Here is a 17870-nt window from a genome sequence, read left to right as displayed (position 1 = left end):
ATATATATATATATTAATTAATAACTTGAGTTCTGCTATCCCCAAGTTGAAAAATAAGAAAAGTAAAATATTCATATGAATCATAGTAGTTTGAAAAATCTATTTAAATATAAACAACATTATTCGTATAGGTTTTTATGTACATATTTAAATAGATTTTCTTAAAAATCCATGTACGGACATTTCCTTTAACTTTTTATTTCTTATTTTATCATAATACTTAACTTCTTTATGTGAACTTCCTTTAGATATGGGGAGTGTTAATGGCACCCCTTAGTAGGGGTTTGATTGTTTGAAAGTTGTGCATCATTAAAATCTATAAACATCAAATCAATTTAATAATATATTTAATATTTAATTATCATTATTATTTAATATATATATATATATAACTTATATATATATATTCTCCACTTATATTTTATAGATATTGTATAATATTTATATAATATTTTTTTAATTTTTAATATATCTTCAAGTTTATATTTTATTCAAAAATAAAAAAATATTATTGCTTTTTTAAAATCATATAAAACCATTGTATAACATCGACATAAACAAATAATAAGACAAAATATTAAAATCAAGATGTATCTCGCTGTATTGTACGAATACCCTTCTAATAATTAATAATATATTTCAAATTTAAGAATATCTTGAGATTATTTTAATTTAAATATTTAAATTTAATATTGGAGCAATTACGGTTGGACATGCTTTTAATATAAATTAATTAAAAAAGACTTTGTATAACCTCTACCTTTCCCGTCATGCTCAGTCCATTAGTGACACGACCGTACTAACGACGTCAATTTATACACCAATGAAAGCATGCCAAGTATTAACGCCGTTAAACTTTTTTTGCCGTCAACTCCCAGACCACGATGTTGCTTTTTCCATGGTCACCGGATATGCGCGGTCGGAAAAGGGGGAGTCACTGCCGTTAGCCGGTTGAGTTCCCCATGATAAATCACCACTAAAATATTACACTTTACCTCCTTGTTCTTTTAAAGTATTCATTTATAGCCACTTAAAGTTTACATTATTGTATTTTACTTTTTTTTTCATGCAATTTATGAGGGTGTTTTTTTTTACTTTCGGTTCATACATACTAAAAGGGTATTCGCACAATATAGCGAGATAAATTTAATTTTAATGTTTAGTTTTTATTATTTGTCTTTATCGATATAATACAATTTTATGTATTTTTGAGAAAGCGATAACGTTTTTATTTTTTAATGAAATATAGATTTGAAAATAACATAAAAATTTTAAAAAATAAAATAAAATCGATATTAGTATCAAATTAACTATATAATAGTTCTCGTTTGTTTGGTGCAACTTCTTTAATTCAATTTTTTATTATAATTTAATTTAGGTCTATCAACAAATGATTTATTGTTAGTTTAATAATATAATTTTTATGAAAGATAATAATTAAACATTCGGTTAGAAATTCAATGATTATCTTAATTATATTTTATATTTTCTATATTTAAAGTAAATGTTTATATTGTATTTGATTATGTTTATCTGCAGTTAGTTACACGAATTTAAAAATGAAGCTTTAATAATTTGTACTTACGCAAAATCACTTGTAATTTTGAATTTTAAGTAATATGCATCAATAAACAGTACTTCATGCATAAAAATGGTTTATAAGAGTTTTTGTCAAATACTTTATAATATAATATAGATAATCAAATTTATTCGTAACTCAAATCAATTTTTATTTATATTTTGAAAATTGGATTTAAATTCAATGATTTGTTCTTAAAAGTTGACTCTTTTAACTAAACGATTGGTACAGTAGCGTATTAATTAGAACTGTCAGAAGAACTCAAGACTATTCACAACATTTTTCATGTTTCCAATTTATAGAAGTGTTTGGCTGATTCGAATATGACTGTACCTTTACAGATTCAAATTGATGATAAGTTGAACTACAAAAATAGAAATAGCTTTTTACTCCCTTGAATGTGAATTTTTATTTTAAGTTGTCTTAAAATAAATGTTTATTTCAAAAATTAGTTTCTATTTTTTTTATTATATAGTCTTAGTTATGAGGTGGAGAAAGTTTATCTCTCTATTTATTAAATGGTAAAAACGTCATTTAATTATTTAAATAGTGTAACAATAATGGATTAAAAGTATGTGTCATTTTCATCATAAAAAGTGTAACAATTAATGATTAAAAGTAATTTTACGTAAGTACAACTATTTTTAAATTTGTGTAACTAACTGCAGATAAACATAATCAATTACAGAATAAACATTAATTTTAAATATAAAATTTTTAAAATATGATTAAATAATTATTGAGTCATAACATAATGTTTTATCATTATCTTTATAAAAAATTATATTATTAAACCAAAAATAAATTACTTTATTATTAAATTTAAATTAAATTATAACAAAAAATTGAATTAAATAAGTTAGGTAAAAAAACGAGAACTATTAAATAGTTAATTTGATACTAATATTAATTTATTTATTTTTCTTATTTTATGCTATTTTCAAATTTATATTTCATTCAAAATTAAAAACATTTATGTTTTCTCAAAAACACATAAAATCGTATTACATCAATAGAGATAAATGATAAAAACTAAATATTAAAATCGAGATTTATCTCGCTGCTTTGCACGAGTACATTTATATTCTTTTATAATTTATGTCTCTATTTTAAAGAAAACCTTATTAAAAAAAAGACAAAGTGTAAAGAATTTAAAGCTTAACAATAAAAAGATACGCTGATATGAAATATACGAGATTTCTATTATGAAATAAATATCATACAAAAACATTACAATTTTCTTTTGATTAATCTGGATATCCAACCCGCTATATGAATCGACTAATCTCAGAACAACCACCTGCTTTGTGGGTAGCATAAAGTCATTGCATTTGAACCTCCGTGGCCACAAAAAGATTTTTATTCCTCATTAGATTTGAACTTGAGACCTTCAAGCACTTTTGACTTTTAGAACTCAAACTCATACCAATCAGACACCACGCTTATGGTTTACAATTTTTACTGTTTAAGAGAAAGGGATAATGATCGTTATCTTTGAAAATTATAATTAAAATAGCAAATTTTCCATTAAAAAATAATTGCGTAAGAATGTATAAGTATTGAAAAATTGGTTTATTTATATGAAAATATTTTAAATAGTTAAATATTACTTTCAAAATAGTTATTTTATACAAAATAATGACTAAAAATTAATTTTCTCTTTTTTATAAAAAACAATTTTTTATCTGTTATATAATCTGGAATATCTCTGATAGCTGTGTTATAAAATAGAAAAAGAGTAACAGAGAAATATCTGAATTTGGAAAAAAGGAGATAGAAAATATAGCAGACCTGTTAGAGATGCTTTTAAACAACTCAATTAATTCTATATAAAAAAAACTAAACACCATATGATGTTTATAAAATAAGGAGACGTTTCATTTACAAATCATCTAATTCTAACAAACTATATAAACCAATTTTCGCCGTCGATCTAGTCTGATAAATATATAATTCCATTTTGTTTTCTAATCTGAAGTCATGATCATAATAAATGAACCTTATCATACTCTCTCTCTCTCTCTCTCTCTCTATATATATATATATATATATATATATATATATATATATTAAGGATTGTTTGACAGTTGCTGAATGGTTTAGTGCAGAATGATTAAGAGACTCTCATGATATATTGCAAATGAAATATAATTGTTCGGTAATTGTTTACAACGGAATTATGGTGTTGAATGATTAAGGGAGATCCAAGATTCAAAATCATTCAGAGAGTTTTAGAATCATTAAGAGACAAATTTTTTTTTTGCCAAACAAGATTCACATCTTAACGATTCAGAGACCGTCTCTTTATGAAAATATTAAGAGGTAAACAAACATCCATCTTAATCATAATAAATAAATCATGAAATATCCATAAATACCTTTATAATATAATGTTTTATATAGTTTATTAGAATTAAATGGTTTGTTAGTAAAACAGACCCTATAACACTAATATTATGGGTTGGATTAACATGAGACACGATTTTTACGATTGAAACTTCACAATAAAATGTTGTGAAGGTAAAAAAAGACGAATCCTTACAACAAAAACATTGTGAGGTTACGTTCACAGTGTTTTACTGTGAAGTTTCAAGTGTAAAACATTGGAATAAACCCGGACCCCTCATTTATCATCATAAGCCACTTTAAACAAACCAATACTATAAAAAGCCGTACAAAATTTTTCATTCTTTTATGGTTTTTTCCTAAATTTTTGACCCAATATATATTATAATCAGACATTGGATCATGTAAGATCAGACTGTTTTCATGAGACTTGTAAGACCACTTAAATAACAGTAAGCATTCACAATAAAAACAATGTAAAGGTTTCTGAAGGTAAACCTTCACAATATTTTTGCTGTGAAGGTTCACTGTTTTTCATACCTTTGTAATAAATTGCTGTAAAATTTCAATATTATTTTGTAACCTCACCGATCTCACGAAAACAGATAGACTGGTCTCACATGAATTCAATTATAATCAAATGAATACATAAAAAAAAAAATACTAAATTAATTAATATTGGTCGGAAGAAGTGTTGATTTTTATGGGCAAAGAATTATAGCAAAAAGCCAAAATACGATATCGTTTTAGATTTGGTACACCACCCCGGGAGAAAACAAACCCGGTCCAATTAACCGGAAATACCCGGTCACTACTTATGATTTGGATCACCGGTTGAAATTACTGCAAACACCAGTTTTGACCTCCAACCAGTCGATCAATATCTTCTTTCCTCTTTACATTTTCCATAATTTAGAGAGAGAAATAATCCCTTTGATTGTTGATGTAGATGTTTCTCAAGCTCTGTGGTCTTCAATTTACCTCATTTCATCGCAACTTTTTGCTTCAATTTGGTGTTGATCTGCTGTGATTTCATGCTGGATTAGTTTTAGGGTTTTTGTTTGAGAATTATGGGGTTTTTTTGATCAGAGATCTGTGTTGAGAGTCGATTATTGTGTTGAAATGACATCTTCAGAGGTTTCAAGCAAAGGTAATAGTAGTATGAGAGGAGACAGGGACACGTTTTCTTTGTCTGGTTTTAGCGACAAAAATGACGCCGTGGGTGATTCTAGAACCGTTCCGGCGGTTTCCGGTGCAGGTAAAGTTTATTGAAGGAGTTTTTTTCATGGAGAAATTGAGGTTCGGGGTTTTATGTAAGGGGAATTAATCGGTTTTATCTGGTTGTTGTTTAGTTGATGCGGATGTGGCTCTTTATAAGGAGCTTTGGCGAGCTTGTGCTGGTCCGCTCGTTACGGTGCCTCGCGAAAATGAGCTTGTGTTTTACTTTCCTCAAGGACACATCGAACAGGTTTAAATTTGTATTAATTTGTGTATATTTAGGTATTTGTTATTTCTGAGCTGATTTGTGAAGCTGCTGTGTTAATTTTACCTCTATTTACCCCAAAATTATCTGGATTTGTGTGAATTGGGGTTCGAAAAGGTCACTGTTGATGAGTTGATTATAGTCCATTCGTAATTTGAAGGAGTTCTTGTCGATTATTTGTTTGTTAGGTTGAGGCGTCAACCCATCAGGTTCCGGAGCAACAGATGCCGGTATATGATCTTCCATCAAAGATCCTTTGCCGTGTTGTTAATGTGCAATTGAAGGTACAAATTTGAAGATATTTTATTGAATTTGATGTTTGTGGTAGAGGGGTTTTACCTCGATTGATGTTGGCTGTTTCGAGTAATTTTCGTGTGGTTGTGTTTGTAGGCTGAACAAGAGACAGACGAGGTGTTCGCTCAAATAACTTTGATGCCGGAACCTGATGTGAGTTTACCTTTACTGCCGATGAACCCGGTTGATATATTTGTAGTTAGTGGTTGATAGTTTATTTTCTTATGAAATTTTGTTTAACAACAGCAAGATGTAAATTCGGTTAAGAAGGAACCAGCACCGCCTGCCCAATCTAGATTTCATGTGCATTCTTTTTGCAAGACGTTGACTGCTTCTGATACGAGTACTCATGGTGGGTTTTCTGTTCTGAGACGACATGCTGACGAATGTCTTCCTCCGTTGGTTAGTAGCTTACTCTCTAAAGATCAACATTCTTTTGATTAGTAATTTGGAGTTTGTTGCTTAGGCCTGTATGGTCATCTGGTTGTGGCAGGACATGTCAAGGCAACCTCCAACACAGGAGCTGGTAGCGAAGGATTTGCATGGAAACGAATGGCGCTTCAGGCACATATTTCGGGGTAATTACTATATACATGCTGAATTTTGAAGCAACAGCTTCCCATAGAGTTTGGTTTTGTATAATTTTGATATCGGTTTTGTATAATTTTTATACACACACGGCGTATATAAATATGGTAGAATTGAACAAATGACATGCTAATTATGGAGCTCCATTCACAGTAAGAACATTAGAAAATCACAGATGGATTCGGATGGAACAAGACTGCATCTATGTTTTTCTTTATATTTGTGCAATTGGGATTCATTCACTTTATTAGTTTCCCTTTTCTGTATAGGTGTTTGTTTTGTGAAGCTTCAAGCTTCCTTAAAACCCCATTCATTTTACTATTTTTTTAATTGGGAAGTGTGTTAGTTGATTGAATGCCAAACTTGTTTTGTTATTAAACACAAATTGATCCAATTTTTGAATGATGTATACCGCTGCCTTTCCACATTTGTTTTACTCATAGTTTGTCAATTTCAGGTCAACCCCGAAGGCATCTTCTTCAAAGTGGTTGGAGTGTCTTTGTTAGTTCTAAAAGGCTCGTTGCTGGTGATGCCTTTATATTCCTAAGGTAATAACAGGTCTCACTCGTAGATTATATCCTGTTTTCTTTTCTTTTTTCAGTTTTTTGTATATACTTTCTGATACCTGACAAGTAAATGGTATTTATAGAGGTGAGAATGGAGAGCTCCGTGTGGGGGTAAGACGTGCAATGAGACAGCAGGCAAACGTCCCATCGTCTGTCATATCCAGTCATAGCATGCATCTTGGAGTCCTTGCAACCGCTTTGCATGCCATCCAGACAGGAACAATATTTACAATCTATTACAAGCCTAGGTATGTGATCAATACAGTGGATCTTAATGCTACATTGCAAAAGTTGATTGAACAAAGTTGAGCCTGTGTTAATTCTTAAGGTTCTTGTCTAAACCTCAATGGGAGCATATTATCTTAATGTTGTTTTGGTTGCGGCTGGTACGTGGGACAGGACAGGCCAAGACAAGAGCTTGTCTCATGACCTAGTGGGACAAAAATGCATTTTTTCTGTCCCACCAAAAGCAGGTGGAACAAAAATCAGGGAGATGGGACAAGATTGGTAATTATTAAATTACCCATGTCAAATTAAAACCCTAAAACCCTCCACTCTTCTTTCACCCGCCTACCTCTTTTGCCACTTCTGTTCTGTCTGCTTATCAAATGCTCAGGCAATTGTCTGTATTGTTGTCAAAATCTCTGCTGGTTAAATTTTATTTCCATAAGTGCATGTGTTGTTAATAAGGGTGTTGAGTTTAACTGTTATGTCTGATCTCGTTTTTCTTGTCCCCATTTGACACTAATATTTTTACAACATAAAATTGTTATAGGACTAGCCCAGCAGAGTTCATTGTTCCTTATGACCAGTACATGGAGTCTATCAAGAACAACTACTCTATAGGGATGAGATTTAAAATGAGGTTTGAAGGTGAAGAAGCTCCAGAGCAAAGGTATAGCTAGTTGATTTTGCTACTGTTGAGTGTTTTAAGCTGATCTTTTTCCTCTACATTTTCCAAATCTATTATCTTTCTCAATGCCCAAGTTGTGAAATGATAATTTCTTTAATCCTGTAGATTTACTGGAACAGTAGTTGGGATTGAAGAGTCTGATCCAAAAAGGTGGCCTGAATCTAAGTGGAGATGCTTGAAGGTAATATTAGCAGTCGTGCAAAATATATATTTTTCACTTTATTTAGTGCATGTTTGTTAGCAGTTTAATGGATCTCACAGCTTATTCGATCAACTATACATAAATGTTTGGTAGTGGCTTAATAATATAGAAAATGGCGTATTCAGGAAGCTTCTGGGGGAGCTTTATGCAGAAAACCAAATTTTTTCCAAACCTACTCCTCCCAATTAAAAAGCACGCTCATTTCATCTATGAAAAACCCTCCCAACCAAAAACCTTCCGAATCTATAAAGACGGATTAATCCACACATACAACTTTATCCATACAAGCCCCTTAGTGTCACACAATCTTATTTTCTTTTATTCTCCTGTAGGTACGATGGGATGAAACCTCGACTATTCCTCGTCCAGAGAGAGTTTCACCTTGGAAAATAGAACCTGCTCTCACCCCTCCTGCAATAAGTCCACTTCCAGTGCATAAACAAAAAAGGCCTCGATCAAGCATGTTGCCTTCGTCTCCTGATTCATCTGTTCTTACAAGAGAAGGTATCTATTTCCCTAGCAGTGTTTCACAGTCTTGATGAATCTATTTATGGTTTAGTTCCCATTTAGTGTAACAAATAATATTTTTTCTCAAAAAGGTTTACAATTTCCTATCTAATGTCACAAAGTTTCAAAAAAGATTATTTTGTACCATTTAGTTTGGTTTATTTTCTAATCAATGTAACAAAATTTCAGCTGGTTACGGTCAAAAGGGTACAAAATAGGAAATTTTGGAAGTTCGTTACATTCAAATAGAGAATTTTAAACTTTATTACATTGATTGAGAAATAAATTTTTTTGTTACATTAAATAAGAACTAAGGCAAACTTCGTTGCATTTTGATGCATTTTGCCCTCTATACAACGAATTTTGTTCATTAATAAGTGAACTTGATATAGGCCCATCAAAAGCAGCTGCAGCAGACCCTTCACCTTCAAATGCATTTTCAAGGGTCTTGCAAGGGCAAGAACTGCCAGCACTGAGAGTCCCATTTGCAGAGAGTAATGAATCAGATTCATGTAATAGGCCGATTCAATGGCCATATTCAGTAATAGACGAAGACAAAATTGATGCAGTTTCATCCCGACGTTATGGGACGGAGAAAATTTTACCCTTCGGCAGGCCTGCTGAATCCTCTTTCACAGATCTATTATCAGGGTTTGGAGCCCACAACACTTCAACCGAATTTTCTGCATCTTCTGCTGGTCAAACTGAAGAAAAATTCAGCTTACGTTCGAACCCGTGGTCCACCATGCCCTCCAATCTGTCTCTCAACTTGTTGGGCTCAAGCATAAAAGGCGTTCAAGCCGGTGATATTCCATATCAGGCACGGGATGGTAGGAGCAGTGCCTTTGGCGAGTATTCCGTTCATCTTAATCGAAGGGGTAGTGAACAGCAACATGGGAAGTGGATGATGCCTCCACCGCTTCCTTCGTATCTACATATGCCTTCTCATTCTACTGAGGTGATGCCGAAGTCTCCACTTTCTCACCAGAATGAGGTCAGGAAGCCACAGGATGGAAATTGTAAAATATTTGGCGTACCCCTTGCTGGCAATAAGGTTGCATCCGATGAGGCGGGGAATTCACATCAAGGGTTACAATCGCAATCGTACCCCACGCTTGAATCTGATCAGAGATTTGAACAATCCAAGAGTCCGAAAGTTATTGGTAAAGAGCGAGAGCAGCAATATCAAAATTCCCAACCACAAGTGAGGGATGGTCATGCCAAAGTCCAAGGAGTTTCAACAAGGAGTTGTACAAAGGTATTGGTTGTATGGATTTTTTTAAGTATATAATATCTATATACGGCAAATACTCTCTGTCTCACACACACCCCACCTTTGGTAAGGCTTGAACCCGTGACCTCCAGGGAGGCTGGGCTCTACCGGTAATCCAGGTACCACTAGGCCAATGACTGTTTGGTGGATTCTATGTATCTTGTTGGTTGGTTTTTCATTAAGTTATGTATGGATAAAGTTGTCTTTGTGGATTAATTTATCTATATAGCTTGGGAATGTTTTTGTTTGGGAGGATTTTTCATAGATGGAGGGTGCGTGTTTTTTAATTGGAGGGGAAGGTCTGGAAAAAAAACTTGGCTTTCTGTATAAAGCTCCCCCCTAGAAGCTAGCTGAATAAGCCATTTTATATATCATTAAGACACTACCAAACAGTCATATGTATAGTTGACCTAATAAGCTGCGAGTCAAATTAAGCTCATTAAGCTGCTAACAAACAGACCCTAACTTTTACAAGTTGTATTGATTACAGGTTCATAAGCAGGGGATTGCTCTTGGTAGGTCTTTGGATCTTAGTAAGTTCAACAACTACGATGAACTGATTGCTGAATTGGATGAGTTATTTGAATTCAATGGAGAACTGAAAACCCGCAACAAGACTTGGCTGGTTGTGTACACGGATGATGAGGGTGACATGATGCTTGTTGGAGATGATCCATGGCAGTAAGGACTTGTTTTGTAAAATTCTCCCTCCGTCCCAAAATAAATGTCCATAATGAAAAAAGGCACAGTTTTAGAAAATGTGTAACTATTACACTTCTAATTAACTAATTTACAATTTTACCCTTGATAATAGACACAGTAACGGATTTCTCCATGTCATAATTAAAGGTAGAATTAGAAAGTAGGCACTAGCTTTTGAAAGTGGACACTTCTTTCGGACAAACTAAAATAAAAATGTGGATACTTATTTTCCTATGGAGGGGGTATTGAACTTATATTTACAGTTGATTAATTGCAATTTCAAATGTTTCAAATACCGACTACTCTCCTATCAGGGAATTCTGTGGAATGGTGCGTAAGATCTTTATTTATACTAGAGAAGAGGTTCAACGTATGAATCTTGGAAGTTTAAATTCACGGGGTGAGGACAATTCATCGGTTGCAGAAGGCATGGATGCTAGGGACACAAAGACTCTTCCATCATCTTCAAGTCCCGAGCATGCATAGGGTTTTTACTATATCTAGGTACGATAACCAACTCCGGTCTTTACTAATTTTAGTATATATATGTAGTTAGAATATATTTCTCTGCGTTTTTGTGTGCTATAGTATGTACGTATAGGCGGTGGCGGACCCAATTTTTTTTCCTAGTGGTGGCACAATTTGACTATAAAAAAATATCTAATTTTGTTTCTTCACAATGTTAGTATAGATCTGTTGGTTGGTTCTTGTCCTTGCATAGAAAAGACCCATGTTCAAGTCCGATCTGCATATATTTTTAAAAACACGAGGTATATAAAGAAACACCAAAATTTAAGCTGAAAAACAACAAATTTGACAACTGTCAAACTCGAACTTGGTCCTTCTGTACAAGGCAGAAACATTTCCAATCTTAGCCATTAAAGTCTTGTGTTAACATTTCATTTTCAAATTCTATATGGTGGCACCCAACAGAACAATACGGTGGCACCCTTCAAAAACGTAATTTTTTCCCTTTACGATGGAACCATGAAGCAGTGGCCTGTGCCACCGTATCTATCCATGTGGGTCCGCTCCTATGTATAGGGGCATGTTTAAATGTGAACCTTAAATATTTTGAGAACCTGACAACCAACTATCCATGCTTTATTATTCACTATGAATATCGTGATGGATAGTTATCCATAATGAAAATACACGGTATTAATGATGAGAAGGTATGATATTCATGACTATTTAGGGTCATTCATCATGAATAATACACGATGAAATGGCTTGTTCTCAAAGTATTTATGGTTCTCGTTAAACCTTTTCTTTTAATAACTCTATAAATCTTGAGATCTCTGTGAACTGGTGCATCATGTGCTATTTCATATGATCTTTTTTCATCTATGGCTAGAATTTAATGTAGTGATTTACATATATTTGTTTCATATGTACCCGGTTCACAATGTGAACCTTTTAAGCATGTTTGTGAAGCAAAAAATACACTGTAAAAAAGTTTCACATTGTAAACTGAATACATATAAAACAAAATATATATTAATCAATACATTAGACAGGATAGATGGAAAAAAAAATCATGTGAAACAAAACCTTAAGGTGGAAGTTCTCACGAATCTCACAAATTTTGGAGTTCTCAAATGATTAAGCCTCATATATGTGTGTGTATATATATATATATATGATGATATGTTGTTTTGAAATAGAAATGCAAGACCCATGAAGCATATAGAAGTAATAGAGAATTTTGAAATTGGCAGGTATATGTTGTGTAGGTGGATAGGGAGGGAGTATGATATATATATACATATATCTTATGGCAGTTGACAACAGTTGAAATAATTAATTTTAAGTAAGGTGCATCAAGATGCTTCCAACTTCCCTGACTGGAGGCAACTCTTTTGATGGTGATATGATGATGTTTTCAATTTTGAACAGTTGGAGCTGTTATATACATATATTTCTTAACATTATTATTGTTATGATTAATATATATATAGTATGGTTGTATATATATGTGATATTGGGAGAGGATGGCATGATGTAAAGAGGTGTTTTGCTAGCTTTTCCCAATTTTTCAATGTAAGGAGAAGTTATTCAATTTTAGTTTCAATGTAAGGAGAAGTTATTGAATTTTTAGTTTTATTATAATATATATATATATATATATATATATATATTAAATAGTATGGTTGTATATATATGTAACTTGAATTTTTAGTTGTAATGTAAGTTGGGTTCCTGCTTTAATATACCTGCTTGTATCCCTCTTTTATGAGGGTTGGTGGGTGATTGATTTTGGGGCTGGGGATGGTTGATATGTGTAGATTATGTATAACATATTGAGTTAGGGGACGTTTACCAAATAAGTGTTTATCGGTAAAATTAAACATTATTATTTACTTACCGGATAAGATTTTAGTCCACCAAAATGGCACCGTATGCAATAATTTACCCGATAAGCTCTTACCGTGGTAAGAGTCGTCGCCATCACTTACCGGGTAAGATTCTTGTTCCTTGTCTCGCTCATACTGGGTAAATTTTTTGGTCCTTGTCATATTCATCCGGTTTCATAATGTGACTTGATAAACGACGCTCACCCAGGTAATCGTTTGGTAAACGGGCTCTTAGTTGATTTTCTGATTTAGAAAATCAAACCATACGAATGTGTCATTTGGCATCCGGAGGTGGGGTTTAGGAGGAGTAAGATGTACGAATTTTTGACCTTTATCCTAAAGGGTAAAGCGGCTAATGCTGTAAAGATAAAGATTTGAAAAGTTCGTTAAAAGTAAGCAATAATATACAAGTGGAAAATAGGATCGATTGGGTTTTTTTAAACTAGGCCTTTAGGCTTGCGAGATTGGGCTTTTCCGGGTCTAGGGGATGTTGCCAATATGTCGGCTTTATCGGTAAATGAAATATGAACTCACGGGCCCTTCTCATTCATGATTTAAAAGAAATTGACCAAAATAATTGAATCTTCCAACCAAATTCACTTTTTAGTCATTTTTGGAATCACATTCCCCGTTTCAGTTAAGAGTTAAAGCCTTTTTTTGGATTAAAAAAAAATATATTTTAAATATATGCGTAAGCCATTTGTGTAAAGATCCTTATCTAAATGGGTTACATAAATGTAGATACTTACGTAAAAATTATGTTCTTTTTTTTTTAATTTGAAAATTGAGTTTAGGCCAATAGGTATGGCATTTATATAAAGTATGACTAATAAAAGAATTTAATTAAAAAAATGACTAAAAGATAAATTTAGTTCGAGAGATCGATTATTTTGGTCTAATTTTCCATATGGTACTAGCCTATTTATTTGGTTTTCTAACAGTTTCTTTTCTGAGTTGACCTAAATATGACTACTTCTGTAATATCTAGTTAAAGGCAAAAAAATCAAATTCAACACAAATATGCAATTGCTACAACCAAATATATAGTTACGATGGTTGAAAATTTGACATTTCTTTTGAATCAACCTAATAAGTGGTTATAAGACTAATTTAAATAAGGAAAATGATTCTTTAATTTCTCTTAAAAAAACATTAAATATTTAAGCAATGTTGTTGGAAGAGTGGTCCCCAAAAGAAGGATACGATACAAAGATTCTTAAAGAAGTAGCACATGTGAATGCACGAAACACCCCTATCATTATATATATATATATATATATATATATATATATAGAGAGAGAGAGAGAGAGAGAGAGAGAGGTTTTGTTATTTTTTACATCTGTACAACCAATATAATTCGATCTCAATCGTCCATTTAATTTGATGAACATGTGATTTCATGAAAGTATTGATTGTTTCATAATATAAAGTATTGATCATAATATGTGATTTCATGAACATGTGATTTCAAATCATAATAAATGAACTTTCATCATTTTCATAAATATTTTAATTGATGTTGCATTGGTTGTACAAATACAATGAGTTGCATTTGAAACGTCCTCTCTCTCTCTCTCTCTCTCTCTCTATATATATATATATATATATATATTCTATTACTTCCGAGCTTTTAACTTTGTCTAATCTCAAAGAAGGAAGCAACATGACGCACACATGTAGAAAACTGCGAGATATTGTTTCCCAATTCCTTGCCTTKATGATCTCCTCGATCATATAAGTGGAGCTACCATTTTCTCTAAACTACATCTTATAGCGGTACCATGGCCGTCTCAATCTTTTGTAGACCATCAAATTCAAATTCGAATCCACCCGAACGGAAGACGGCATTCAACACATGTGAAGGTTTATTCGAAAGGGTAATCATGTCTTTTGGACTTGTAAAAGTTGAGAGAAGTTTCTTACCCCCTATCACTCCTGTTTCTGCATTCATTTGTGAATAAACAAACACATATCTGCTATTCACAATGAATCAACAAACACATAGGTTCATTCCAGTCTAGTATTCACAATGAATCAACAAACCCAACGGTTCCCTGGTGCATCACTTGGTCTCTCGACCCTAGACCGTACACACAAATCTGAGTGACTTCCACCGAGCCACTGCTGAACCAACTTACTACACTGGTCAACCCAAACCTGGATTAACCATGGATGCAGGTTCTTAGCCATTCACCAAAGCTACATCAAAAGCAACATTCATTTCAACCAAAAACTACAAGTTGTGCATGCAAGTTTTCCATCCATCAATTTCACTTCCTACACAATTCTGACAGCATCAACAAGAAGACAAAAGGAACACAGTTTTTTAACTTGAGAAGAAACTAATACTACTAGAAGCCACCGATCGTTTCATCTTGTTCCTTGACTAAGCCACACCATGGTAGCCGGCCGATTCCAGTAGCATCGCCTTGATTTGATCAGGGTGCACATCTTGCCCTTCATGGCATTGCTGCAAAATCACAAAAAACAAACCCAATGAAGTACTAGCGGTGGACCCAAGAATTTTGCCGAGCTAATGCACGTTAAGTTGGATCAAAGGCCCGTAGAGTCGCCCGATGTGTTTTTGGCCGAATTCAACCACTTTGAGAGATTTTTTGAGTCTTTTGGTTGATTTCTAGTGATTCTTTAAAAAAATTGTTGATTTCGAGGGATTCAATTTTTAGGAATTCTATAAGTTTTTTTGGTTGATTTCGAAAGGTTTTTTTGGTTGATGTTCCTTGTATTTCTAATATCTTGGAGCACCCCTCAAAGTTTAGCCAAATTAAAACTCTACTTGCGAAAATGGGTTGAGTGGATGGGACCCCGCTGAGGCCTTCATAGGTCCACCCCTGGGAGTAGGGTCCGCCAGAGTCATGCGAAGTTCATATATGAGATATAGCCTTGGGTGCCTTCAATTCAACCTAATTATAATGTTTTAGGCTTTTACTCGATTCCGGCCTCCGAAGAATGATTTTATTCAAGTGAATTTAATGTTACGTTGTCATTTCAAGACATCTTTCTTGTTTTTATTTGTATGTCCTTTTAATATAATATAATATGAACTTATGTATATATATATAAAGAGAATGAGGTTCAGGGGAAAACCCCAAAAATTGAAAAACTAAGGACCACCCGAATAACTACTCATCTATATGGTATGCACATGTGCATACAAGTAATTTGACCGTATGCACATGTGCATACAAATTCACACATGCATAAAAACCAGGAAACATCTTCAATTACATGTGGATACCATACAAATGAATGCTTACTAAGGTGTTTCTCATTTTTTTCATTTTTTTTGCATTTTTCTCTGAACCGGACCCTATATATATGTATGTATTGTTTTACTTATTACTCATCTGACGATATATAGTCTTCGTACATATGTAACACGACCCCAAGTGGGGTCCAGGGGAAGGGAAAATTGTAACCAAGCTGACCTTACCTCCACCCCAAAGAGTAACGAAACTGTTTCCGTGAATACCCCTGCTATATTACCTACTAAGGCCTACGCCATATATCATTCAAGATTGGCGTTCTATGGTATATATATATATATCACTATTGGCACATTGATCTTGCAATGAGCGAGTTAAATGTAGGCGTTAAAATTCCAATTACGTACCTCAGCTCGGAAAACATCGAGTGCGAATCCATTAAAACAGCTGATAACCGCTTGTTGGATGTCCAAACCTAGAGTATCAAGAGTCCTCATGATCGAAAGCAACAGACCCGGCCTCCTACTGCAGAACATGTGTATATTCACCGCTTTTCCTTCTCTTTGCCTCACCTCAATCTACATACCGACACACGAAAAACAAAACATGTTGCAGCATAAATCATTACCATAAGACGGTGTTCATGTTTATTGGCCACTTGACGATTTTGAACTAACTGATAGCATGCATACTATATAAAGAACGGAGATGCGTAAAAAAAGCTTACAAATTTAAGCATTTAACGGTGGATCTTTACTTTCCATTCATTACCCTTCACTAAATACTTGCAAAATAAACATTTTTATGCCGGTTTTGTATAGTCTGTTTGCTTTGATAGTCTTACATTCAATTCATTGCGTTCTAAGGTCTGATGTAATTATACCAACGCCCTCTTTGGTAAGTCATAAGCTAGCTTTTCAAAAATACACTTCAGTAGCGTTTCAACCAGCTTTAGGGGCTTTTTTCACTTTTGTCCCATTATGCCTCTAATATTTTACATAAATAACCAAAAGCCCTAGCCTTTTTTAGGTCATTCTGCATTGTCACATAGTTTTCACCAAATGTGACTAGTTTATCCGCTAACAGCCAGCTTTCCCGTTAGGGGTTGTTTGGTTGGTTTTCCATTAGATCCTGTATGGATGAAGTTGTCTGTGTGAACTAACGTGCCTGTATAGATTGGGAAGTKTTTTGTTTGTGCGGGCTTTTTCCATAGATGGAAGGAGCGTGTTTTTTTTAAGGGGGATTTGGAAAAAACTTGGTTTTCTGCATAAGGCTCCCCCTAAAAGCTTACTGAATGAGCCACTTTCTATATCATTAAGCCACTACCAAAGAGTCATATATAGCTGACCGAATAAGTTGTGATTCCTATTAAGCTACTATTAAACAGGCCTTAACTCAAACGGGAAAGTTATAAATGTTAACGAGCACGTTAAGCTAATAGAATTAAACGCGCCTATATTTACCCTAATAGGCTGTCCAGTTGGGCTAAGCAACGCGCTGGGAAAAGCCTCTTCTTTGATGCATGACGGGATCGTGGTTGCAGTCGGGGTTAACGGATAGAAGCCGGTGGCAGCAGCAGTGGCGGCAGCAGGCACCAATGAAGAGCTTGATGGGGTCGACTCCAATTCATGATTAAGTTCATTGATTCTTTGCAAAAGCTCTTTCAGATACTCGATTGCATCGCCAAGAATCGAAGCCCTATCCATCTGTGAAACGTTAACGTTATTAGAAACTCTTAAGGATTTCTCCATGCAAATCAAGATCGGAACCAAGATAACGACACAAAGACAAAGCCTTAAAAATTTCTCCATGCAAATCAAGATCGGAACCAAGATA

General features: G+C 33.6%; 2 protein-coding genes across 2 annotated transcripts in view; one reads left to right on the top strand and one right to left on the bottom strand.

Moving 5' to 3' along the window:
• The first annotated feature begins 5047 nt into the window (after positions 1-5047).
• On the top strand, positions 5048-12539 carry LOC112511106 (auxin response factor 2B-like). The gene is made up of 15 exons (XM_025116547.1): positions 5048-5183; positions 5278-5393; positions 5597-5692; positions 5799-5855; positions 5949-6104; positions 6196-6280; positions 6748-6838; positions 6940-7104; positions 7632-7751; positions 7875-7950; positions 8304-8475; positions 8871-9736; positions 10242-10432; positions 10768-10957; positions 12175-12539. The coding sequence occupies exons 1-14, from the start codon at positions 5048-5050 to the stop codon at positions 10937-10939; spliced, it is 2499 nt and encodes an 832-aa protein (XP_024972315.1). The 3' UTR covers positions 10940-10957; positions 12175-12539.
• A 2471-nt stretch (positions 12540-15010) lies between these two features.
• Positions 15011-17870, bottom strand: part of LOC112511851 (transcription factor SCREAM2-like) — a 5346-nt gene continuing 2486 nt past the window's right edge. Inside the window, exons 2-4 of the mRNA XM_025117667.1 lie at positions 17498-17740; positions 16442-16612; positions 15011-15280 (exon numbers count right to left, since the gene is read on the bottom strand). Coding sequence (XP_024973435.1) covers positions 15197-15280; positions 16442-16612; positions 17498-17740 — 498 coding nt within the window. The 3' untranslated portion in view covers positions 15011-15196. The remainder of the gene's footprint in view (positions 15281-16441; positions 16613-17497; positions 17741-17870) is intronic.

The sequence above is a fragment of the Cynara cardunculus genome (genome assembly GCF_001531365.2).
Source record: "Cynara cardunculus var. scolymus isolate 2C chromosome LG 4, CcrdV1, whole genome shotgun sequence".
Classification (NCBI taxonomy): Eukaryota; Viridiplantae; Streptophyta; class Magnoliopsida; order Asterales; family Asteraceae; genus Cynara; species Cynara cardunculus.
This window is presented reverse-complemented; position numbering and strand designations above follow the sequence as displayed.

What these genes read in the sequence shown, in the direction of transcription:
- LOC112511106 (XM_025116547.1), top strand. Translation starts at nt 5,048, where the DNA reads ATGACATCTTCAGAGGTTTCAAGCAAAGGTAATAGTAGTATGAGAGGA. An exon ending in CTCAAGGACACATCGAACAG is followed by an intron (nt 5,394 to 5,596) that starts GTTTAAATTTGT and finishes TTTGTTTGTTAG; the next exon opens with GTTGAGGCGTCAACCCATCA. An exon ending in CTTCAGGCACATATTTCGGG is followed by an intron (nt 6,281 to 6,747) that starts GTAATTACTATA and finishes TGTCAATTTCAG; the next exon opens with GTCAACCCCGAAGGCATCTT.